The sequence below is a fragment of the Barbus barbus genome (assembly GCF_936440315.1).
Source record: "Barbus barbus genome assembly, chromosome: 15".
Lineage (NCBI taxonomy): Eukaryota > Metazoa > Chordata > Actinopteri > Cypriniformes > Cyprinidae > Barbus > Barbus barbus.
In genome coordinates this window covers 7373953-7400489 of record NC_136743.1, presented here as the reverse complement: position 1 = coordinate 7400489, position 26537 = coordinate 7373953, and the positions used below count along the sequence as shown (strand labels likewise).

General features: G+C 38.1%; 1 protein-coding gene across 2 annotated transcripts; it reads left to right on the top strand.

The window, feature by feature from the left end:
* The first annotated feature begins 2985 nt into the window (after positions 1–2985).
* On the top strand, positions 2986–26510 carry LOC306881677 (enhancer of polycomb homolog 1-like). Of its 2 annotated transcripts, XM_079435876.1 has the most exons (15): positions 2986–3462; positions 6490–6649; positions 7201–7346; positions 7546–7575; positions 12967–13173; positions 13254–13402; positions 15068–15212; positions 16495–16653; positions 16732–16821; positions 16923–17071; positions 20412–20776; positions 21896–22017; positions 24093–24225; positions 24327–24666; positions 25963–26510. In XM_079435876.1, exons 1-15 carry the CDS (start codon positions 3310–3312, stop codon positions 26033–26035), a joined length of 2421 nt encoding a protein of 806 aa, XP_079292002.1. In that variant the 5' UTR covers positions 2986–3309; the 3' UTR covers positions 26036–26510. The 2 variants fall into 2 exon arrangements, with proteins under 2 accessions (XP_079292002.1, XP_079292003.1); XM_079435877.1 differs by lacking the exon at positions 7546–7575 and having other exon boundaries at positions 2996–3462.
* The last annotated feature ends 27 nt before the right edge of the window (positions 26511–26537 follow it).

The following is a 26537-nucleotide window of genomic DNA, read 5'->3' as shown; positions in this document are numbered from 1 at the left end:
TTCTCATTCTAGAGAGCATTTGATTGGACAAAAATCTGTGTAGTGCAAGATGAGTCATCAATGTTTTTGTTTTCCAATTCCCAAAACTGTAAATTGTGAATGCATGTATCTGCTGAAAGTGAATATTGAAGAGATGTTCACACCATGGATGATAGCTACACTCTCAAGTAAAAATGTATTAGAGCTGTCAGTGATACCTTTTTAAAAGGGTACCTTAAATGTACATTAGCACCTCAAATGTACACAGTACCTAAATAGTTCATATTTGTACCGCCTTAGTGACAGCTTTTGTTTTTTTCTCACTGTAAAGTTTTGTTTTTCGGTTGCTAGTGTTCTTGTTTTGCCTGTTACCACAAGAATATACAGTTGTATTCAGTAAGCGAAAACGGGTCAAAATGATCCGAGGACAATAGAAGGGGTTAAGTGTATTTTTGCAGTAATTAGTTCTGCCACAGCATCTCTTCATGCTGCTGCTTAGATCATATGCCTGAAGCTTCCCACAGGTGATTGGTGCCACTCACTGACCAATCAGGCGGCGTCTCGCTGCCATTGCAAAGTTATTAACCCTGTGGCAGTCTCGGACTGTCCCCGGGGTCTGCTTACAGCCTTAATCTGACGCAAATAACTCAATTTCCCTGCCGGATCTCTTAACGGGTTGCGTTGTCTTTATTGTCGAACGGAAGGCAAAGGCGAGAGAGAGAGACAGTATTTCTGACGACTGTGCTGTGTGTTTGCCAAACACCACCTTGATGCGTTACGCCGTCTGAAACACCGAAATGTGGCAAATCCAGAACAGACCCGTGGAGATCTCTGGATCCAGAGCTGGTAAGTCTCGACTCCCGTTTAAAGTGGATTGATCGATTAATGTCGTTTTGATAACATAAAGGCTTGCTGAATGACTCCAACTGTGAACTTGGCAGCATATTCCCAACATCATTATCACATCAGCCCGGAAAATAAACTCAAATACCTGCCTAAACAAGCTCTGCCTTGACAACGGCACACTTTTGAGAAAATGTCGGAATTGTGTGACCTGTTTGGGGATTGAAACAAAGCCGAAGGTGCACTTTTCGCGCAGGTTAAATATCCGCAGAAGGCTTTGACTGCCGCATCATCTCCGCTCATTAACTGCGAGCCTACGTGTCATCCTCTTTAAAAGCTTTTTTTGTTGTCCTGTCAGATATTTTTTTCCGCGGTTAGCCAAAATCGGAGCAGCTTTTAAATGTTCTTCCGCTCCGCGAGTAGAATCCGGATTGGAGTTACATAAGTGTGAACGGTCAAACGGATTTGCGCGAGGCGAGCGAAATGCGTTATTGTTCAGTGTTTTATCATGGTGGCGCTATTGCAGATTTGCTTTTTATTAATTAGAGGTAGGAAACATCAGGGAGCAACCATATACCCCTTTGTTGGTACAAGAAAGCTGTGTGCATTTGCACTTAGGTCATTATTTGGCTGTTGTCCTAGAGAGGTGGTGCCTGGAGATATGGCAACACCTTCACCCTTGAGGTCAAGAGTATGGTCAATGCTCATGTTTGTTTATATCAATGTGTGTGACAGGAATGGACGATGCCGGACGGATTGTTACCCCTCTGGAGGGCCAGATGGGCACGGCGCTGTGGGTCTTCTGGAGGTAAAAACCACACTTGCACTAGATCGCATCTTGGGTGCTTTATCTTTGCATATTATAAAATCCCTACATAAACGCATGTGATTTCTTCATATGTTGTTGATGCATTGCTTTTTATAGTTGCACACAGTCAAATCTGATTATTTTTGTTGCTTAATGTATTGTGGTCTTGTTATGATGTAAGAAGGAGAAAGTATACGAATGCTTTAGCAGACAGAAGGTTTTTGCAGTGAAATGTGATCTTGGCGTCTCATTACCGCCATGAGGCACTTGTCTCTTTGCTTCTAGTGGGAATAGTGTTTGAGATCGTGCTGCAACATCACTAAGATCCTTTTCAGGGGAAATGATGGCTTTGTTGTCGTCTTCGATAGGCATTTACAAAAGATTCATGACTTTGATTTAAGCTGCAATGCTTCCCTGATGTTCCTGTTTAAAATCAAAGTCATGAGCTTTGTCATTCTGCCATGTTTAGAAACACATAAAGGAACAAAATGTCGTGCCACAGGACCATAGTGCTGTATATAAACATGCATATATTGGTAGAAGTAATGTAACATTTTATGCAGGTGCCAAATCATTCTGTAATAGTACTTTATTAAAGGAATATTGCTAGTTAAGTAGGTTACTCTGAAGTGACATCATGTAATGAATTAGGTCAGTAACCAACCAGACGTTCACCTAAAAGTCATCTCAATTCAGAACGATGATTGAATAACTTCATAGGTCAAAAATGATTTTACTTAAAATCATAAAAATATATCTAACTTTTACTATTAGCCAAAAAAAGTATGTTTCCACTGCATTTCTTTTTTTTTTACTTGATAACTAGTTATAATATATAATTTCAAAGTTGTAGGGTAAATATGCAAAAGTTATATATATCTGAAGATTTTTAAGACATAATAATACTTCATATTTTTGATAGGAAAAGCAGTTGTTACATTGTGTATATTAAATGTAACATTATTATTTTACAGCTAATTTAAAAATGTGAAAAGAAACTAGATTCTGTAAGGAAGCTGGGAAAGGCTGTACTTTGCGTTGTTTTTTTTTTTTTACGTGAGAATTTTTCAAATACTTATTTTTCGACAATTGAAACGCACCTCTTCTGTCATTAGGTCACCTGTGCCTCGTGCTGTCATTGAATACAAGAAGCATTTGGTAGAGAAGCACTTAACCGACAGCCAAGCACGAGAGACTTTACTAGTCAGTGTCTGTGGTCCTCTTCCCCACATCAGTCAAATTCTCAAGCACACGGTGAAAAATACCTGTTTTTGAAGAGGCGCGCTCTGCAGATGGGATGGGGGTGGTTTTCACTCCCTCCCCGTCTTTTCTCGCGCCGCAAGCGCATGCGCTGTAAGCCCGTGTGGGAATGGCTGATCTGGGATCGGGGGGTTGGGCCGCTGAACACGAGCGGACCGTTAAAGAGTGTTTTTAATGTCCGCCATGTTGGCCATGGCGCACTGAGCCTGGAATCAGGGACCGGAGCGCGCTGGAAACACACACCGAGAGAGAGCGACCCACACCCGGCCTCGCGCTTCCGCTCGCCCCGCCACCTCCACCGAGCGACCCGTGCGCTGCTGGACACCGACCCGGCATCATCCATGAGATCTTTAATCGGACCAGTAGGGAACATTAGGGGATCGGATAGATTTATGCAGCATCTCGAATTTTAAAGAAAAATGAGTAAACTGTCGTTTCGGGCGCGGGCGCTGGACGCTTCCAAGCCTCTACCCGTCTTCCGCTGCGAGGACCTGCCAGACCTGCACGAATATGCGTCTATTAACCGGGCAGTGCCACAGATGCCCACGGGGATGGAGAAAGAGGAGGAATCGGTACGTTTTATTGCTCAGAGTCATGTATTTTCAAAATAATTTCATTTTTATTCTCAGAGGCGCGTCCCTTGCTTCTCTGCGCCAGTGTACACAAAATGGCCGCCATTTCTCCTGCAGAAACGCGTCAAATACATCGCTAGGCTCCGAGACGGCCGAGGTTTCGTATTTTGGGGTCAAACTTTAGAGGTTTTTCTATACAAATATAACCTCGGAGGTGATTAATACGCAGTATTTTTGCCCATAGACTGTTTACGGAGTACAAAGGAGTCACGTGACCACGGGCAAAGCCACCATTTTGTTGATTATAGTAGAGCTGTGTCGAGGTGCAAGTACCGCGCACTGACCGAAGGGGGCAATATCTGCCCCTTACAGATACAGCAATTACCAATTAACACCCAGCAAACAATCTTCTGCCTCACATTTGAACGGTCCAAAATGGCAGTGTTTTATTTTGTAAAGAGCCATAAGCTTCAGTGAGAATAGTTGCCATGTCACTTAAAACATTAGTATGTTTCTTTGAAATTGGATGTGTTTCTAATCAAGGTACTCTCTGAGAAGCATTTACATTTATGTGGATTGTGCAATGCATTAGTGAATGCATCTTTGAATTGACAGAGGAAGCCTATCTGGCCCAACCGGTCTGTTTAGGTATGCAATGATCTGTTTTGTGCAGGGGCGCACGAGGCCTTGTTTTGTTTTCTCAACACAGGCAACTGGAGCTCCTGACAGCTGCCTTTCATCTGTACATCCACCTCATGCAAGCAAACCCAATGCACATCTCTTTCAGCAGCTATTAATGTGGAAATATTTATATCAGATCCATTAAAGCTCAATTATTTCCCCCTGTGACATTTGTCTGTATTTTTGTTTATTTCTCAATGCATAATGTTTTAAACTGAACTGTAGTCTTTCCACACATGTGATTTTAAAACATTTCTAGAATGAGGATGATTCACATTTTCCGCACAGCTCTGATAATGTGTGCAGATGTGCTGGGGGAAATATGTATGGTGTAAACATGCCTGTCTAAAAGCGATGGTGTGAAAATGCTGGCTAACCTCAGCGCTCTGGGGCAGGTGTCAAAAGTAATGCTCTCTCTGGTGTTTGTGTGTGAGATGGCGGGATGAAGGTGTTGCTGTCCCACTCAGTGTTTTATGATATGCTAATAATGGGGTATCTGGGGGTCAGAGTGACCACTGGCTGTCAGATCATGTGGTTGGTCAAATTAGTGGTTGATTTATGTGGATTTTTAATGCTGGATGTTACTTTCATTACAGTGCACATTTTATATCGGTATAACAATCAGTGGGTTTTTTCTTGGAGATTGTGTACATGGACAAATCTAAACTGATTGGAGCGTTGTTGTTTTTGAGCACTGTAATTGTTTGTGTGGGTGCTCCAGTGTTTTGGTTCGGTTTGCATCTGACAGATCCAGCTTTGCTGTGTCAGGGCTTTCTTGGAGGGAGCTAGGCATCGGTCACAATTGTCGATTAGTACAGTCTGTATCTATATTTTGGTGTTTTTAGAAGTGGTACCTTATTAACTGTGTCTGCTTGTGATGTTTGTCAGTTTGCATATTAAAGTATCTTTCCTGTTTAAACTACTACTACTCACCTGACCCCTGCATTGTTTTGCATTTGCCCTGTTGCATTAATGTTATGATATGCTGAATTTATTAGAAATTATATGGGTTTTAGGGCTATACTGTATGCATCACTAAATTTGTGTATATAGCTTTTCTGTCTCACATTAATGCATCAATACTTGTATCTATTTTGCATTTATATGTGCAGTATTTGGTAATAAAAAAATTATCTACAATTATTCGGTCTAAATAAACTCAAAATAGATAACATTATGGTAATTATCCAGCAAAAATATTATAATGCATGATGATTGTGTATATAATATATTTTTTTTTAAATTAAAATATGCATTTAAAAATTTAATTTTGCAATGCATAATAACAAATAGGAACCAGGACCACAGAACCAGTCATAAGGGTCAACTTTTTTTAAATTGAGATTTATACACCACCTGAATAAATAAGCTTTCCATTGATGTATGGTTTGTTAGGATATGACCATATTTGGCTGAGGTAGAACTCCAAATGAAGATCTTTGCAATGCATATTACTAATCAAATTAAGTTTTGATATTTACGGTAGGAAACTTACAAAATATCTTCATGGAACATGATCTTTACTTAATATCCTAATGTTTAATTAATTAATAATTTAATAATTTTGACCCATACAATGTATTGTTGGCTATTGCTACAAATATACCCCAGCGACTTCAGACTGGTTTTGTGGTCCAGGGTCACAAGTGTGTATTGTGAATTTAATGTTGATACCTGGCTGTTGTGCTATGTTCGGTTTTTTTTGTGTGTGTTTTGTATTGTTAGCGAGAGTAATGCAATGGAAACTTGTTTTCAGTTTAGTGTTTTTTTTTGTTTGTTTGTTTTTTTTTTTTTTTTTGTCCAATAAGGTTCTTTTATATGGTGCGTGTGAGGTTTTATTTTGGTGTGGTTGAAATTTAGTTCTTATATGCTGCTGTGAAATGAGTGTGAAACTCCAAATAATATCTTCAGAGTCTGTTTAAGTGATAGATGAACTTTTGCCAACTTCTTTCAATGGAAAGTAGCCTGCTCAAAGTTACTAAATAACGTCATAAGCTGATTAGCATATTATTGAAAGAATACATCATATTTGCATTCTACCTAGTGTCAGCTTTTTATTTGTTTCTCTCATTCTGTCTGTGATCACATACTGTATTTTAATAGTCAAATTTGCCATAAAATTGTTCTTGTTGTCAGACAATGGGAGGAATACAATATTTACAAGATTTGTCGCTAGGCTTTTTTGTTTTTGTTTCTTTATTTTTGGTAAAGAAGTCCGAAATGGCAGGAAAAGTGGCTAAATTGGCAACACGGTCACAACACTGGTCACCGTCCAGCCAAACCCCACACAAACTTGCATTTGCAATTTAACTAGGCTAAATCTTATTTTCTGTGTGTGCATGTTAGGAACACCATCTCCAGCGGGCCATCTCTGCTCAGCAGGTGTACGGGGAGAAGAGGGACAACATGGTAATTCCTGTCCCAGAGGCTGAGAGCAACATCGCCTACTATGAGTCCCTCTACCCGGGGGACTTCAGGATGCCCAAACAGCTGATTCACATACAGCGTGAGTCATTCAGCCTTTATCCAGACCAAATATCTCATTCAGCTTGAGGTTTGTGTGTCCTTCACGCCTTTACTTCAGAGTTCACTGAACTGTGACGCAAAAGGCAGTAAACGGTGAATAACAAATTCGTTTCATGCTTTTAAGAGCCATTCAAAACTGACTTGGGCATGGATAAATTGCTTACTGTAATAGAAGAAAATACTAGTTAGATATATTATTTAAAAAATATTTGTTTGAACATACAGATACGATTGAATTGCTGTCAATGGGGAAAGATGCTATTTACAAGTCTAACCAGCAAAGCTATTATCCATGATGACGGTTCAGACAAACAAATAGCCCCAAACTCATGTAATTCGAGTCAGTGTTGCAATGTCAGTCTGCTCAAACAGGTTGCAATTTAATTTGGTGCTGCAATAGGCACAGAAGTTATGACTACATGATTTCTAGTCTGCAATGAAACTTGGTTTATCATGGTTTTGGTTCACAGTAAAACATCTCTAACTCTTTTTCTTTTTTTGTGCCCTGCAAACTGGTCCTGCTACCTACAGCGTTCAGTCTGGACACCGAACAGCCGGATTATGATCTGGACTCTGAGGACGATACATTTGTAAATAAACTGAAGAAGAAGATGGACGTGGGAGCCCTGCAATTTGAAGAGATGATCGACCGGCTGGAGAAAGGCAGCGGACAGCAGGTAACAGTGGTGGGCAGAGCCGGGAATTGTCATTGGGTTTGGATTTTAGTTGTGGTTTTGAACTTGTTTTTTCATGGTTGTTATGGTGCTGATCTGTACTCTTAAGGTGGATTTCGTTCTGTAAAAACAATACAGTATAAATATCAGGTAGCTTAACATTCAAAACATTTTTACATTTGCATGTTTATTCATTTGACAGATGCTTTTATCCAAAGTGACTGCATTGAAGGTATATGTTTTATCAGTCTATGCATTCCCTTGGAATTGAACCCATTACCTTGGCGTTGCTAGTGCTGTGCTTTGCAGTTTAGACTACACAACTGCTTTGAATTGATAACATTTGCACATAAGGGTGTAGCAGTAACATGGTTTGCTTGCTGCGAGGAAATAGTGTATATTTGTGTCTTGGTAATAAGCGTATTAAATCGATGTTTAAATGAATGAAGAGTTTCCTAGCATGCGCTAGTGTTTCTGTAAGGGCATGCTTGTTCTGCAGCAGATTTATGGGTAAATTTGTAGGTCATGTAGATTATTCATAGACTGATGTATGGGCCAGTCCAACTGATTAGCAGTTACTGGTCCGTTCTGATCTATTGTCAGCCTCATCAATGTGTAACACACCATCTATTTAAATGGTATAGAGGGTGAATTGTGTTGTTTGAACCGAGTTGAGGCTAGTGCTGTGACAGTCGCCATGACAACCGTGGCAATGCGTGTGACATCACACACTCTATAACAAGCATAAAACACAAAGTTTTGTATACAAGTGCTATAATAGTAACAGTTGCAACAGAATTCTGTATTTATAGCATATAACATTTAGCTGTAAATTATTTTTAGACTGTTCATTCACAAATTACCTCAAACGCCATACATGACATTTGTTACACCGTGTCTACACCGGACACGAGAGGTGTTGCGTGGCACGACAAAATACAATAGTCAATAGAACACATTATAATCAATGATGCTGCTGTCTACACTGGATGCGGTGCGGCACGACAAATCCCCAACTGTAAACTGATGCCTCGTTTTATGACGTGCTGACACAAAGTTCAAATGATTTTAATGGTCACTTTGTCACGTCCAGTGTAGACAGACTTAGCTGTTGCAGTGTGGTGCGTTAAATGGGCAAGCACTTCAAATCTCAATAGCCATTTCCAGTTGCTATTTGCGAGAGGAGGCCAGCGAAGACCTGTTTGCTTGGTGGTGGAATAGGGAGGCAAGATACCTGGCCACGATTTGCTTTAAAATGCATTTGCGCGACAAGCACACCATCTGAACGCATGCTACTATAAGCTTTTCTTTTTCTTTTGTTTTCACCTGCGATGTTATAACATTACAACACGCATACAGTACGTATTTACTGGCACACTCGTTTTACGTGTATTTGGCACCACCTATTGTTGTGGGTGTATTATGGCGCTTTTCCACTGCATGGTACAGCACGGTATGGCTCACTTTTGGGGTTACTTATGGCTCACTTTTTTCCCCCTTTACTCGTACTGCACAAAAGTGGTTTAATAACGTTGAATGTTACAGGGACTGATTATTGCAAATGCAGATCCCAGTGTGTTCTGGTTAAAAGAATTTAATAAGTTTTTTGCTAAGGTTTGCATATGGTGGTGTGTTCTTAATGACAGCTTTCTTAAAAATATGTCCTATCCCTAGGATAAGAGAAATCCCAATATATCGCCTTGCTTACAGTATCGCAATTAGGGTTGGGGCGATAGACGATGCCATCGTCCATCGCCGATGGCTGATAGACATCACGATGTTGAACCGGCATCATGATTCATGAATAAATACGTGATGGGAGGAAAATATATATTTCAGTAGCCTAATTTCTCTTGCAGTTATATCATTGGGTAATTGTGTATAGCCTAAATTGGGGGCATCAGGGAGCCGCTATTATGCCTGGCACTGAAACTGCTTTTTGGCGATCGCTTTTTAGTTTCACTTTCACTTTTGAGATTCTCGATCGCACGTACTCTGTTTATACTATGGAGCGGCAGTACTTACCACACATTTTATTTGTTTTCCTTGCCGTTCTAAATAAAGATTTACGCTTCGGGCACACCCCATAACTCCAGCCCCCGCCCCCCCAAGGTCATCATTCATCGCGATGTTTCACTGCAGACATCATCCGATGCCAATTTTGTAGACCTCGCCCAACCCTAATCGCAATGTATCGCAATATATTGTATCGCAACCAGCCCTACTGGAAACATCGTAACACTAATCCTCCCTTAAACCAGACAATATTTTTTAATGTTTTTGTCAAAGAATTAAAAATCTAACATTTATATAAAAGCCAAGGTAGGCTTAAGCAGATTTTCCAGCACGTGATTGAAGTTGTTACGAATTATTTAGGCTACTTTCTTATTTAAAGTTATTATTTCTTTGATAGCCTAGTGTTTTGCAGGCTGCGTGTTGCCTTGTTCACTGACGGAATTGCTGAAATGAACGCGTACGTTTGTTAATAGATGTTTGAGCTGTGCCCGCATTTATTTCGTGTCAATTTTATTTATGTATCTATATATAAACACTGTCACCGCAGGTAGTTGGTCCATTAAACTTCTGCCATCGTCACAGCCCTAGTCAAGGCTCAACAATAAGGACAGAACTTGCCCTATCAGACCATTAATGTCACCACCACATTTGGCCTTGAACTACTGTTCAAAAGGTTTGGTTCAGTAAAATTTAAAAAAATATGTTTGAGGAAAATGTTTACCAAGGCTTCATTTATTTGATCTCAAATACAGTAATATTTAAAAATTATTACTATGTGAAGTATTTAAATCTATTTTAATGTATACAAATTATTTTAATAACATTTTTAATGTAGGCTAATTTATTGATGTTGGCCAAGCTTAATTTTCAGCATAATTACACCAGTCTTCAGTTTTACATGATTCTTTTTTTAAAAACAGTGCCGCTTTTGCAGAAACAGATTTTTCAGGATTTTGCAAGTCTTTGCTGTCACTTTTGATTAATTTAATGTGCCCTTGCCGAAGTATTAATCTTTTTCCAAAGAAAATCTTACTGACTCTGAATGTTTTTATAGTAGTGTATTTGCTTTTGTATTCTGCTTATTTGTCACCAGTAACATTATCAAGCTAACTAACATGATTGACTTGACATAATTGGGAATTGATAGTTGGTCTGTTTACAACACGAATTATAATTATATTAGCATCCACATTAACGGCTGACAACATGCAGTGCACACATTAATATTAAATGGTTTATTAATGTCTGTCAGTGGTTTTACCCTGTTACAGCAGGGTGTTTTTAAACTTTATGGTCAACTTTATAGTTATTGTTCTTGGTGTGAACAGGCTATTATAATGAGATTAGGGCTGCCCCCGACTAAAGATATTCCTAGTCGACTAACACTCCTGCATTTTAGCGATTAGTCGAATAATCGTTCATTTATGATATTAATATAATAACTTGCGTATATACAAGGAAAGGTATACAGTCCAAGTTGAAGTTTAACACTTCCATATGACAGAAAATGCTAAAGCATGATATTAGCGCGTTCAAAATGAAAATGAAGCGCTTAAAACAGAATAGTAAAGCGTTTAAAGTAGGGGTGTGCTCAAAATATCGATTCTTAGATACATACCGATATAATAAAAAAAGATACAGTATCGATATTCTAGCCCTTATTATCGATACTCCGCCCAGCCATTAGGGGGCGCAGCGGCGCCCGCGAGTTTCAAAAAACTCATGGAAAATGTTAAAGCAAGATGTAGCATTTAAGTGATTTCATAGTGAAATATGTTATGGCAGTACATGGTGTCACAAAAAAGAATTATAAGAAGATTTAATAAGAAGTTAAGAATAATAAGAAGAAGATTTTGTGCTTGTGTGAGCTCAGACTGTACCCTTGGAAAGTTAAATGTTGACTTGTGGTAATTTCCAGATTAATACAATTTGTGTACAATTAATCAGAGCACTTAAAGTTGCAAATATTTAAGCAAAATGCACTTTGTTATAATGCACTTTTGTCTTCATTAAATTGAAGAAAAATGCAGAGTTCTGTTTGTTGAGTAAATGTGTTCAGCATTAACTAATTGGCTCTGGCCCATGTATTTTTATTGAATCGTATCGAATCGTGTCACATTGTATCAAATCGTATCGAGACAGCTCTGTATCGAGGTACGTATCGAATCGTGACCTGTATATCGAGGTATGTATCGTATCGCCAGGTTCTCCAAGGTATACAGCGCTTATGGACACAAAAATCAGTGGCCGGAATGTTATAGGCTAATTATAACATTAAAAACAGCAATCAGACTGCCTGTGCATTTTAATAATTTATTATCAAAAATACAAACTGTAACAGTTACATGTCAAACAAACAAAAAAAAAAAAAAACAGTTTTGAATAAAATAAACTAAAATTCGTTCTTTAAAATAAATCAAATAAACTTATTAGTAACTTAGGCCTAGTACAAAACAAGGCAAAAAAAAAACAAACAAATAAATACTGTAGCAAAAACGCTGTTTGGTATAAAAATACAGTGGAAAATTTATATAATTTTTATATTGTTCAAAAGGAAAATTAACAAAAACGAACAATTTAATAAATGCACATGGCACATCGCACAACGCCAAAACTTAGAATAAAAAAGAAGGCAAACAAATTAACAGCCTAAGTATTTGATTAAATTGTTTAGAACAACTATATTTAAGACAAAATGTGGAACAAATAATTTAAAGAACACTAATACAAATAAAAAATATCAGAGCAAAGCCGCAAACTGTCATTAAGACGACGGATGAGTCTTGACCTGAAACAACAAATTGCAAACATCAGACTAATTTTTCTAACAGAATAAAAAACAACTTCTGCATTATATAAAAACGAATAAATAAAAATATGTATTTATTTATTTGTATAGCCTACCCGTTATAAAAATACTTTTTTTTTTTTTTTTTTTTTTTTTTTTATAGCCTAAAGGATAGCAAACAGAAACACTACAAAAATGAAATTAAGCATTCTTACCTAAGCTTTCAATTCGATTTTATTTTTTTTCATATTATGTGAGAGGAACACCAGCTTGTCCACAGTTCGTTCTTCTTTTTCCTGACATAATTATTAGCATCAGCCAGACACCTCTCCCACAAGTGCGCTTTGGTATACCGCGAGGCACGAGATCGCGTTGATCTCTCGTTGCTTTGATGTCATACACCAACTGCGCAGCCCCTGAATGCGTAATTTCACGTGATTTTTTTTTTGCGACTAACCGACTAATGAAAATGTATTCGACCAAGCCCTCTTCATATCGACTAACGTTTAGTCGACTATTTGGGGGCAGCCCTAAATGAGATAAAATATTGCTTTGGTATTATGCCATTGTTTCCCAGTAAAAAAAATATTATATAAATATTTTGGTTATTTGCAGAAACGTTAAAAATGGCTGTTTATCATATTTGTGGAGGGGCTAGTAAAACTGTCAGTAGGGCAAGTGAAAAACTGATCTACAATTCTGACCGGGCCTTCAAAAAAATTCTTGTTAGTCTTTTGACCTCTACTGATGATATTGATGGTCATTAGCCTGTTATGTTGTTTAAAACAAGCTTAATATGAATTATTCTCTTTCTCTCAGCCGGTGTCTCTGCAGGAGGCCAAACTCTTGTTAAAGGAGGATGATGAGCTGATAAAGGAGGTGTATGAATACTGGAGCAGGAAGAGGAAAGCATGTCAGAGCGGCTCTCTCATTCCTGTCGTCAAACAGGAGAAGCGTGACGGCTCCAGCACCAATGACTCATATGTGGCCTTCAGGCGCAGGACGGAGAAGATGCAGACACGAAAGGTAAGAGGGCAATGCTCAACGAATTGGCTCTGCTTATGGAATGACAAGAGAATCAATTTGCGCATTATCCTTATCCACAGAATCGTAAGAACGATGAAGCTTCTTATGAGAAGATGCTGAAGCTGCGTAGGGACCTCAGCCGAGCCGTCACAATCCTGGAGATGATCAAGAGACGAGAGAAGAGCAAACGAGAGCTGCTGCACCTCACACTGGAGATTGTAGAGAAGAGGTGCACATGAACATAATTTATTCTGTCATATGTGTTCCCTGGTTCCTGTGATTTATATACAACCTGGAAAGATCAAGAAATGTTGACTTATTTTGCAATTTTATCTTTATTAAATATATATGTATGTATTAGGGATGGGAACATTCACAGATTCGCTCGGTGCATCGGCAAAAAAAGTTAAATCGATTTACAAAAGTGCATTGCATACAAGTTGTATCGCGACGCATCGTTTCTAGCATTTTTGCATCTGTAAAAAACTATTTATTTATATATAATTACTAGTGGATGCGCTACACTTTTATTGTTTAGAAAGTGACCAAGAATCTGTGACCAATATTTTATATGTAGATTGATTTGTCTCAAGCGTGTTCTCTCATCACCGCTGTGCGTGAATATGTATCACAACACTATGGAGACCTGAGGAAAAGTGGGGATTAAGTCCAAAACCTGACTTGAAATAACTTAACAAATCAAAGCAGTTGCATAAACGACAATGTAAGTTCATACAATCGAACTAATTTGTGGATGCTTATTCTTAAGCAGCCCTTAATGTCGATCATGGATCAAATTGATCCACCATGGCAAACAGTGAATATATTTCTGCTGTATAATGCATTTGAGTAATGCATTAAACTGGTAATGGGTAGGCTGTACAGTCCTAATTACTAAGCTCAGATAAGTTAATGTGTTTCTTATAGCAGTTAAAATGTAATTTAATTTAGTTTTAATTTAGTGATTTTAATGATTTAAAGAGCAATGTTAGATTGTAATATTCTAATGCTGCCTGTTCTAACTATAAAAGGTACAGCTGTCATAAAGCCGGAGAGAAAGGATGCATGGCTACAATAGTATGTGAGAGAGTCAGTGGTAATATCATTGCGTTCCTATTGCTCCGTGTTAGAGGAACTCAGCTTAGCCTGACAGTTAGCCTGCCCTCCTGGACTAGGTTAACTTTCCAGCATAAGAAGCCACAGCGACTGAGGTTGGTCTTTGTTTAATTTGCTTTATGGAACCAAATCATTTGACAGCCAGTCAGACTAACTTAAATAAGCCTATTTGATAAACTTGTTTTATGAAACAGGCCTCGAGGCATTAGAAGACACAAGTTAATTTATGATTCGCTGTCTGAAATAAAAGCGATCATATTTTTCTATTGCATGGTATTGCATCGGATCGCATTGTGTTGAATCGAATCAAATCAAAATCGTATCGCACTGCATCGTAATAGGGGTGTATCGCATCGCTAGCTGCTTCATATGTATCTTCAATATATCGTATCATTGGCTGATAGTTATGGAGATCCCTAATATGTATGTATGAGTGTATGCACATTTTAATTGGCTTATATTTTCTCAGCAAAGAGTAATATGCAAATATTTATTCATAAAGGGTGTCTATTTAACGTATTTGGTGTTTTTGTAATTTTGCATTTTAACTATTTTTAGCATTAGTATCTTTTTTTTATATTTTTTATCAGTTCCTAAAATTGCACTAATGTTTTTCATGCAATATAACACAACTTTAGCAATTTGAGAAAATTTTGCTGTCACAAACCTTGGAAAATTCATGGAAATTCACTGTTTTGGGAAACCTGGTATTCTAGGTTGGTTGTCACAGGAGTGTGTATTGTTTAAGCTCATTGTGTGTTCATTTGTCTGTGTGTAGAAACAGCATGGCTGATTTCGGAGGCGAGGTGATGGCAGAGGTTCTGGCTCAGAGAGCTCTGGAGAAACCAGTCATCCCTCTGATCCCAATCACCAACAGCAACCAGTACAGACACACAGAGCATGACCGGGACTACAAGATCAAGGTACAGGCACTCATCTCTCTGTTTATCTGGGCCAGTGGGCTCCCCCTTGTGCCCAAAACAGACTTTGCACAAGTACACAAGTGCTGTTTTATATATAACATTTTTTTTTATTTTGTTCCTGCTTAAAGGTGCTTTATGTAAGTTTTTGACTCTATTAAAGCATAAAAATACTATATGTTTGCAGATATTTAATAAACATGCTAAGTTAACATACTTGTTTATCTGAAAAACAATGCTACAGTCAGTTATTCTCCTTTGAAAATGTGCGTTCCGGGCCGTAATGTCGGTCTCTGTTTTGGTTTGTGAAACCCGCCCAGTGCCAGTTTACCCAATTGTATTTCGGCATCCTGAGTTGCTAGATGGTGGAAAACACAGCGTATTTCATTTCAGTCATGTACGCTCGTTCCTGTTGGTGTCGTTAATCTGGCAACCTGCGTGTGCATCAAGTCTGAGGAGGATGTGCCAGGTGGAAGAAAAAAAACCCCTCCAATATTTTGAATTTGGACTGCAATACCTACCTGTTTCAACCGCTAGGTGTCAATCCTACATACAGCACCTTTAATATTTCTAATTAGGACTGTCAAAATTAGTGTGTGCAGGCGATTCATTTTTCCAGCTTAATGGCGTTAAATATTTAACACTGGCAGGGCTATTTATTTTTAACATTTATTTTTATGTATTTTTATTTTTATTGATGAAGTGCATTTACTTAATAGAATGCCTTTACAACCACATCAAACAGGAGACCTGTCAGACACGCACTCCAATTTCACTTTACACTTCAGTTGCACGCACAAATATGGCAGCACATGCTGTAGTGTGTTATCAATTCATATTAAAGTGCAAATAAAACTAGGAACATGCATGTCAGAACCACATCACCTTCAGCAGTGGCAGCTCTTACAGGAACATTAGTATTTAGTGTTTGATAACTTTATTCAATTTTGTGTATTTCCTACTTGCTGAAGGGAACAAGTAAATAGGTTTATGTAAAGATTGTTTTAAGTTAACTTAAATTGGTTGTTGTTTAAGTCTAATAAATGTTAATTGATAGCTCTTAATTAAACTGTAGTGTTGAATGGCTATATATGGTTGAATATTAGGAAAAATTAACTATCCTAGAGACATCAATAATATTGTATTGTATGAGATACTTGCTGCCTTTAATCGATTGACGGCACTCATTTCTATGTGTTCCCATCTTGATCAGTCAACTTGTTTTACAAGTGCAACAAAATTATTTAATCTCATGTGGGTTTGTGTTTCTTATGTTCGGCTGTAGATGGATAAACCAGAGGTTGTGCGGCAGAAACGGAAGTATGAGAAGAAGGCCAAGCCATTGCCATTGGCAGGCTCTGCCCATTCAGGCCCGGCAGTCTTTAACACTAAAGACCTCAATCAGTATGACTTTCCCAGCTCAGACGATGAGCCCTACTCACAGGTACACACACGTTCAGTGACAGAGATTCATGAGTCATTTTTTGTTTTCTTTTGGCTTAACACACTCTTGTTTCCTCAGATGTTCTCTGGCTCTTCAGAGGTTGAGGAAGAGAACGATCCAGATGGTGTGTTTGGGTTCAGAAGGAGAACAGGATGTCAATATCATGCTGTACGTTGTGAAGCATCCTGATACGCATGAACAAGAGTTTGTTGTAAGGTTACAATCTAGGCTGTATGTTACTAGTAAATTATTCTGTGTTGTTCTCAAAGGCACGTTCAGGGCCTGTGGGTAGTTGGCCCTGGTCAGACCCTGCCGAGGGCGGGGTAGCAGATGTGCGATATCGCTATTCTCTCACCACGCTCACGGTGCCGCGACGATGCCTGGGGTTGGCACGTCGGCGAATGGGCAGAGGGGGCAGGTGAGTTAAGCCACTTAAATGATATATTTTCATACACAAATAATTGCAGTTTGATTATGTTCATTTGACGACTTTGATCAGCAAATAATAACCACATATATTCAAATTTGTGATTTAATTAGACCATTAATTATATATTTAATTTTTTTTGGAGCAATACATTTTATATAATTATTTGTAGATAAATGCAATTGCATTTGATTAAATTAATTTGTATTATCTTCATTTGATCAAGTAATAATACTTGCAAATTGACTGAATTAAAAAAAAAAACGCATGTAATCACATAATTTTTACATAATTAAAAAATTGTATTACTCTTATGTGACTTAAAGTGAACTATTTCAGCAAATACTAATAATTTTTGGGATGGGACGATATACCTACCTCCCGATTCGATACTATCACGATACTTGGGTGCCGATACGATATGTATTGCGATAAGAATTTAGATACTACAAGTATTGCGATTCGATGTTGTGATTTTTGTTTTTAACTCTAGACCAGGGGTTGGCAACCTATGGCACTCGTGCCAACAGTGGCACGCAGAGGGATAATCGCTGGCATGCGAGCAATAGGGAAAACTGCATACTGATGTACATTTTTATGCAATAACTTCTCATAGTCACACAGCCTGTTAGGAGCTATAAATACTATTAAAGTGTGAGAATTAACTTGCGCTAGTCTACAGATGCGCGCGCGACCGCTGCACATACTAGGCGCTTCAGATCAAATCCTCAACAACGCTCGTCAATGTCAAAATGACTGAGATGGCTAATGAAATCAAAGTAGGTGGGGTTTACTGTTCACAGATGCTGAACGCGAAGCGTCAGTTTAACTTTGGTAGAGAGCAAGGTAAGATGAAGCTGCAAATCATTTAATATTAGTCAACTGTTTTATGAAAGAAATGTTAAATGACCGACAGTTATATTCAGTGATGCAAACTACTTGAATTTATTTTTTCTCAAATATGGCCATTTTGAGAGAGAGAGTGAGAATTGTCTGCATCTGTTTCTCTCTACAAACAATGAAGCTGAGTTTAGTTACTTAAAAAAACAGCGATTTTACCTCCTCATTGCTGAGAAATCTAATTAAGTAGCAATTCAGTAGCCTATTGATTAATAAGTTGCGTGGCAGCGCTGATGAAGTTTTTGAGATTCTGAATTACTTTTTGCACAGAGTGATCTCCGATCTCTGTGTGCGAGTGTTGTGTGTGTGTGCACGTGCATCAATTAAAGCAGCGCATTAATATAGAATGCTGATTAAACTAAATGGTTTTAATGCATTGGCCTTGTCACACACACAGTGGTTTTCAGTACGGTCACTGTATATCTGTTGTATCTTGTATCTATAATACACTGTATCACTGTATTATCTTTTGAAAAGTTTAAAAAACTATGAAAAAAATAAATCTTTTGCGTATCTTATTTGAAAATGTTCATGTACTTATTATGCATATTCTGTATTTATGGGGGTGGGGTGCTACCGTATTGGCAGTGGCTAACCAGAAAAATTAAAAATGAAATAATAAAAAAAGGTTGCCGACCCCTGCTCTAGACCATGGGAAAAAGTTGAATGATACTCTTAATATAGACTGTCACAATAAAAAAGAAAACCTCTTAGCAGTCACTAAGCTGATTAAATAGTACAATTTATTGTGAGGTTTATTTATTTATTAAAGACTAGACAATGGAAAATAGTTGATTTATACCTTTAAAAGAGACTGTATATGATGAGTCATATTAACAAAAAATATGCATCACATCTTTCTGATTTTATTTCAGGAGCAAACACATACAGTGTATATTTAAAGTACCTTGAATCATGAACTTGCACATGAATATAGTTAAATGTTCAACAAAATGAGCAGAAAAAATACGTTAGGAAATAAAATAAAGTGCTATGTTACTTTGCATACCGTTTCAGTCATGTTTTCCTGGCAATTGGGATTCAAAACATGAAGGTACAGAAATAATTCTGGAAAAGGTTTGATCCTCTGCCTCCGTCATGGTTTTGCTTTCTCGTGCCTGCTTTAAACGTAAATGACGTCATCTAATGCAGCGGCACTTTGCATGCAGAATGATCGTTTTATGATATCAAAGCACCGCGAGAGCTACAGGGAACAGACGTCTCCGCACATGTCTTCGTGTGCTTTTGAATCGCTCTCGCTGTACTTTGTCATACGCTGAGCGTCTGCGCAGTGCTGCTCCAAGTCAAACTCACCGATACATTTCGCCCTCTGTTGGAATTACAAAGCGCTAGGGGAGTGCGATATTGAGAAAAAAAAAAAAAACTCTTCTTTGAATTTGCTGAGTGTGTTATTGTGCTGATATCTGACTACCGTGGACGGCTGCAGTTTTTGATATTCTTCATTTTCTGTGTGGTCAGTGAACAGAAATTTATCTTTTCATAAGTTTGAATTGATACCAAACAAATGAAACCAGTATCAACAAAATTAATCTTTGCAGAAGTTGCTTCTGAAGTGGTATTTAGATGTATTTACACAGTTTAATGCAGCTCAGAGGGACATGGAGTTCTTTAACCTAAAGTTACAAATGCATAATGTTTTGATATTTTAAACTGATCAAAAATGAAAAGATACTTTAAATGTGAAATTAAATCGCCAGCAGGTGGCAGCACGTCAGTGCTATAGCTGTTTGGAATTATTTTTTGTTGGCAAAATGGAGCAAAAACAGGCAATATGGTGTCTAAAATGTAATTCTCTTAATAATAACTTATTGATTTTATACAACAGTTCAATAAACAATATCACATTTGTAATCATGCAAATTTTTGAAGAAAAAATTTCACTTTTCGTGTGATTTTTAACTATATGAAATTATATAAATATACATTTTCTGCCCCATATATTGAATTTTGTGATCGATCTTAATGCATTTTCATAGACTGAATCGTGCAGTGAAAGAACACACTCTAAATGCGCACGCGCTCTAGTCTACACTTCATCACGTAATGTATGCGTGCACTCCGTAGGTGGTGTTTGGTTTTTGCAAAATACTCGATAATGTTAAATTGCACATCGTTAAAACGACAATTACGATACTATCGCAGACGATATATATCGCACACCCCTACGAAGCGCTAACTTCTCACCACCTCTTAGGAAAAATAAAATAATGAAATATAAATCGATTCTGAGGTAAACCAATCGATTTTTAAATAGTTTTAAAAAGAATCGCAAGAGGTGAATTTTTTTTTATTTATTTTTTTTCCACCCCTAATATGTGATTTTTAAAAATGAATGTGTATATTGTGATTTAATTCATTTTCATATATGTATGTATATATTATAGATAAATTCTCTCACGTTTGTTTGTAGGGTTTTGTTGGATCGAGCCTACTCTGAATGGGATACTGTGTATCATGGGCTGGACCCGGATTCCCCCACATTCCCATCGTTGTCTCTCACCCAGCAGCCCAGCACGGATACCTCACACACCAGCACAGATACCTCTGCCCCCTCCTCCACCTCACCAGACCTCGCACAAATCCTGCTCAATATCAAAGCCTGTCGCTGGAGGCATTTCAAGCCTCGGACGGCACCGCCAGACGACCCCGACAATCCTGAGCACTGGTCTGCACGGAGACCCCGCCGCGGCTTCCTCATCCGCCCTATCAACACGCTTCAGATGCAGAGAAGCTCCGCCTCCTCCGCCAAACCACGTGTCCCTCCACCCACACCTGGTGAGTCCCCTGGTGCCAAATAGTTTCTGATTGTTGCTAATTAGAGCCCGACCGATACATCGTTTTGCTGATTTTTATCGGCCGATATGAGTCTCGCAGATATATAGGTATCGGCGAATATGCAGATTCATTATTATTATTCATTTTAGCTGTTTACATTTGGAAAAACTGTGCTTCCTGCACAAACCTGCCCCTGTTGGATTGGCAGTAGCTTGTTGCCCTACACCAAGAATACTCAAATCTGGCCCACTCCTGTAGAGTTTAGCTCTAACCCTAATCAAACACACCTGAGCATGCTTATCAGAGTCTTCAAGATCATTAGAAAATCACAGGTAGGTGAGTTTGATCAGGGTTGGAGCTAAACTCTGCAGCAGATTGGCCCTCCAGGGAAAGATTTAAGGAACACTGCCCTACACAGTTACCTTGTTTATTTCTTAATTCAAGTTTTATATGTATGTATGCATGTATGTATATGTATGTGTTCTATTTCTGTTTTAAAGTTATTTATTTATAAGTGATGTGAAGTGTTCTGTTAAGTGCACTGATGTCAGGCTCATTTTGGATAATTAAGTTTATTGTTAAATATCCTCCCTGCCTCCATTACATATTTTTGTCACATTTAAAGTACTTGATAAACACATTTTTAGCAATGATAACTCAAATGTGGTGATGTAGCCTATAGATTGTTTATGTATATAATGTATTCTATATACAGTACCGGCCGATATTCTTTGTGCGTATATTATAGGACGGTACCAGTCAAAAGTTTGGACACACTTCCCATTCGTGCGTCCAAACTTTTGACTGGTACCGTCCTATAATATACGCACAAAGAATATCGGCCGATATATCGATTCTGCCTTTTTTTACTCCCTAATAACGGTATCGCATCGGGCCCAAAAAAACCATATCGGTTAGGGCTCTAGTTTTAATGAGTTGTAAAATTAATTTCAAAATGTGGTTGTAAAACACCTCGGACTCAGAAAAGACTACCAGAGTACCCCTATGAAAATGTTAAAATAACTTTTGTTAGCATAATGTGATTGCGAATCTTGACATGAGCAGTAGCATCAGTTTTTGTCATGTCCTGATCTTTTCTCTGTACATGTGCTCCTGCAGCTTTCACCGCTGAGCAGTACCAGCAACACCAGGAGCAGCTGGCACTAATGCAGAAGCAGCAGCTTGAACAGGTTCAGCTACAGCAGCAGGCTGGCAGCACAGCCATCACTAACAACCCCAAGGTGAGCCTTCTGTGACCATAGATCTCCACTGTCCATTAGGGTTGTGTCGGTGAGGCAATTTTCCCACCGGTTAATCGACATGTGACAACAACGTGGTGGTGGTGGGGGTCGTTTGAGTTTTCCCTCGGTTTTAAATAGCTTGTAAGCTCTGTGCGCGTTTTACGTTAACTTTTAAATTTGCGGCAATTCGGCGTCAAGCAGTTGTTTGTTTTTAGTTTGTTTGCGTTTTCCCACTTTCCCTCACTTTCCTTTACTTAAATAGCTTGCGCATTGCACCGTGCGCATTTTACTTTCACTTTTAAATTAGCAGTGATTCGGCATACAACAAAATACAACATGGAACATATAGCTAACTTTTATTAACAAAACGAATAAAAATACACCATGCTATATGCCTAATATAAAATAACAAATAACTTGTACATTTTAAATGGGTATACAAAACTGAAAATCAGTAAAGACTGAGGAACCAATAATTATAAAACGTAGAATGTTTATTAGCGATTAAGAAAGTTTGGAGGCACGGACTGCATTCACCTTGATGTAAAATAATGGGAAAAATATCACAGTTTAAATAAAAATCAGCAAATACTGTGGAACCAAATAAATGAGAAACGAATGTAAAAAACTTCCAATATCACCTTAGCCTAGGCTAAATGGCAGGTCAACAGGCTTTTCAAAATCCAAAATATTTTTTACAACAGGCGCTTTTATATTTCGTTTTGAAACTCTATCGCTATCGTCTTGTCTGTTTCACCTCATCAGCTTGACTCACTCTCCTCATGTGATAAATGAAATCTGATCTGTGATGTGCGACTCTTGTTCGGTGTGCTGCATTGAGCAGCCGCGTTCGGTTTAATTGTAGTGTCTGTTCTCTAACTGAACTAAATGATTTTTATTGCTATTAAAAAAATTTAAATGACTGTGAGGGACGGTGCCGCGGTGGGCAAGTGACGTAACCGGTGTTGTGGCATATCACCGGTATCCCCGCCAACACCGCAGCAAGCCTAGTGTCCATTAAACTTGGCATGTTTCCTGTACATTGACTTGCGCAAGAATTTGTTGATGTGCTTTCTAATTTTGATTGAAAGATTGTCCTGTTTTAATGTACTACATGAGACAATGTTTTAAGGCTTATTTTGGTTAATATTCATGAATATTTCATTGTCTGAGGACGTATTTTGCATGACAACGACACTTAAGCCCTGTTCCCAGAATACTTTTACAGTTTATGGACCTTTTTCACAGCTATATTTATTTTTTTATTTTAATTAATGCACATTTGTCACTAAATACATTGTGTTTTGTTAGCTTGGCATCAAGTTAATGCTGCTATTGACATGTTGTTCTTTTTGACTGACGTGATCAGACTCTTTCACAGGTTTTTTTTTCTCTTTTGGAAAGTCTTGGAAATGCTAAACACTCTTAACTATTGCAACAAATACAAAAGGCTGCATCCGAAAGCTCTAAAATGCCTAGGCTTTCGGACGCAGCAAAATGTACATATGTCGTGATTTTGTTCCGTTCAGAAATATATAGTAGTTCACCCTGGAAATTTTAAAAGGATCTATATGCACTTGCTTTAAATATAACATCTGAAAACACATTATACACACGTAAAGATGAACAGAGGAGGATTATTAAAAAAAAAAAAACATGAAAATGATGCATTATTGATGATAAATGCAATTTTATAAAAGCAATAACAAGGTCAAGGTGTGTTAGCATCATGTTTATGTGATGGCACACCTTTGACAGTAGCCCCTCACTGCAGAACAAAGATCCAGGGGGCGGGGTTGGATCCACATCTAGGGGGTGGAGATGGGTAGGTTTAGGTATATGTAAGGTGGGAGGAGTTGGATCTAGATCCAAACACACCCCCCTAGATCTTTTGTTCTGCAGTGAGGACCATCTCCATAATGTAGCGCACCTGCTGTTTTGATCACAAGTATCCTTGAAATGAAGGAAAAATTCTGCTTTCAAGCTGAATTTAATCTAAACTGAACAGATTTCATGTTACTGAGCTGCTGTTTTGTACAGTTGTATAACTTCATAATGTGTTTTTTCTACCTCAGAGTTTGGTGTCAAAGACGATAGACGCTGCCAGTGCTCAGTTTGCTGCCTCTGCACTAGTGACTCCTGACCAGCTGATGACGCTCAAGAGTAAAGAGGAGGGAGTTGGTGTCAATGGAGTCGTCTCAGCCTCAGGTTGGTCTTTCTAAACTATACGCTTTCACAGTTTATATATATCTATCTCTCAGCATGCAATGAATTCTGTTCTCATGAGCTTCCATCGTTTGACTCCACAGGCGTCTATAAGGGCTTACATCACACAAGCTCTGCAGTGTCATCCATCCTTCCGTCTGCCGGCCCTACCTCCACCTCATCCCCCTCCCCTGCTGCCACCACAACTAACAACGGAACCTCCTCGGCCAATCACCATGTTGGCACAGCCGGCCCCGCCCCTGGTCAAGCTCTGATGGGCGGGGCCGTGAGAGTGAGCGTCCCCTCACCAGCAGGCACCTTGAGCGTGCGTCAGCTGCAGCGTCAGCTCACTGTTCCCGCCTCTGCCCTAAAACTCGCTGCCAACGCCAACAGACCCATCCCAAAGGTCACCGCAGGGTCAACTACCCTCGACATGAGGCCCAGGTGAGTACCTGTGTGGGGTCAAAAGAATATTTTTGGTTAAATAGAAATTAAAAGTACCTTCTTTCATCAACAAAAGAAAAGCATTAAAGGGATAGTTAATCCAAAAATGAAAAGGGTCATTTACTCATGTTCCACTGAACACAAAAGATATTTTGAACAATGTTGGTAACCAAATAGTTGATGGAAGCCATTGATTGCGTAATAGTTTTTCCACACTACTAAAGTCAGTGGTTATCAACTCTCTGTTTACTAAAATTCTTCAAAATATTATATTGAGAGCGAGTAGATAATGATAGAATTGTTAGTGCTTTTCTATCCCTGTGCTTTTCCTCCAAATTAAAAGCTTAATTTAACATTTGAAAATGGCGATTTTCAGACAGCCATAGATATTGGCATCGTTTTACAGCGAGTTTAAGAGTTCAGATGCAAAAGCTTCTAAGTGCCTTCTGAATTTTTCTTCTAAAATGACCATTTTTTCTTCCGGCTCTTATGTTTATGTTCAGTTATTTCACTTTAATAGCATTGAAAAGAAACCTATTCATTGGCATTAATGTAAAATTACTGAACCTACACAGAAGCCTGATTAAAATGCTCCTTTTAGAAGAAAATTTCAGATGGCACTTAGCTTTTGCATCTGAACTCTTCAGTTGTGTTTTTGTGTAGTAGTTGTAGTAATTATTTTATCATATTGATATAATTGTGCCATTCTGAATAAACAAGCACATTTTGCTGCTAATGCATTTTAAATCACAATCATAATTATTTTTAGAAAAATTATTAGGTACAATTAGATACTTTTCCCCAAATCATGCACAAATCTTTGGTCTATATTTAATATTCTCGGTCAACCACTGCAGATTCTTCCCATTTTTTGAGTTGTTTGATTGTTTTTGACATCATCTAACACTCAGTTGAAGTTAATCTTAAAAACACAAATAATTTAACAGTTGGTTAATGCAATCTTAATCAAAGTAAATATAAATTTTTCATACATTTTCCAACTTTTAAAATTTAGCGTGACTTGTAGTCATTATTAAAACTTCATATTTTTCTAAATAAAACTGAAGTTTTAATGACTATGTTGGTTTGGTATTCCTGATTGCAAAACAGAAACTGATTGTATTGCATTAGAAAAATAAACATCATTACAAATGCTGTTTCATGTTCTCTCCTTAAGCTCTTGTAGTATTAGTTTTTTTTTTATTCGAGTATCAGTTTTTGTTCTTCACTGGTGATTTACCAGACAGACGTAACATTGAATTTGAGGTCTCCTAACAAGTTCTTTTTGTTTTCCAGGGAAAATCACGATCAAGAGAAACCTCCGTTAAACAGTCTAACAGACAACACAGTTGCCATGGAGGTGACGTAGCCCCCCCCCCTCAAGTGTTCACTCAATCGAGGCGTCTCCTTTAGGTGCTATGCATCGTAGCGACGCTGTTTCCTTGGCAGCCGTTGGGACTTAATTGCAATGCTCATCTTTTTTTTGTTTGTCTTTTTCCAAAATTTTGTTACTGTTAAGATATCAACATCTGTAAATTATGAAATATGGAAAATATTCTATGTACATACATATTTGTAATACACCCCCTTGTATATAACATTACTTGAATACAGAAATTGTTCATTTGTGATGTTTTGCACTTGGGGTAAAAAAATCAGAAAAAAACTGCGATTTTCGTAGTGTGTGTGCAGTTTGTGTCGGAGATTGTGAATGTTCAAGTGTTTGTGAGACTGTATCTGAATGTATGCGTCACATGCATGGTGCAAAACCTGCTGTTTTATCTATTTATTGTGAGGTGTTTACAGTCGTTTTTTTTCTTCCCCCTTTAAATTCTTATTTTTTTTAATACACTGTAACCTCCTGGGCTTCT

What these genes read in the sequence shown, in the direction of transcription:
- LOC306881677 (XM_079435876.1), top strand. Translation starts at nt 3,310, where the DNA reads ATGAGTAAACTGTCGTTTCGGGCGCGGGCGCTGGACGCTTCCAAGCCT. An exon ending in TGGAGAAAGAGGAGGAATCG is followed by an intron (nt 3,463 to 6,489) that starts GTACGTTTTATT and finishes TGTGCATGTTAG; the next exon opens with GAACACCATCTCCAGCGGGC. An exon ending in CAGGATGTCAATATCATGCT is followed by an intron (nt 16,822 to 16,922) that starts GTACGTTGTGAA and finishes TTGTTCTCAAAG; the next exon opens with GCACGTTCAGGGCCTGTGGG.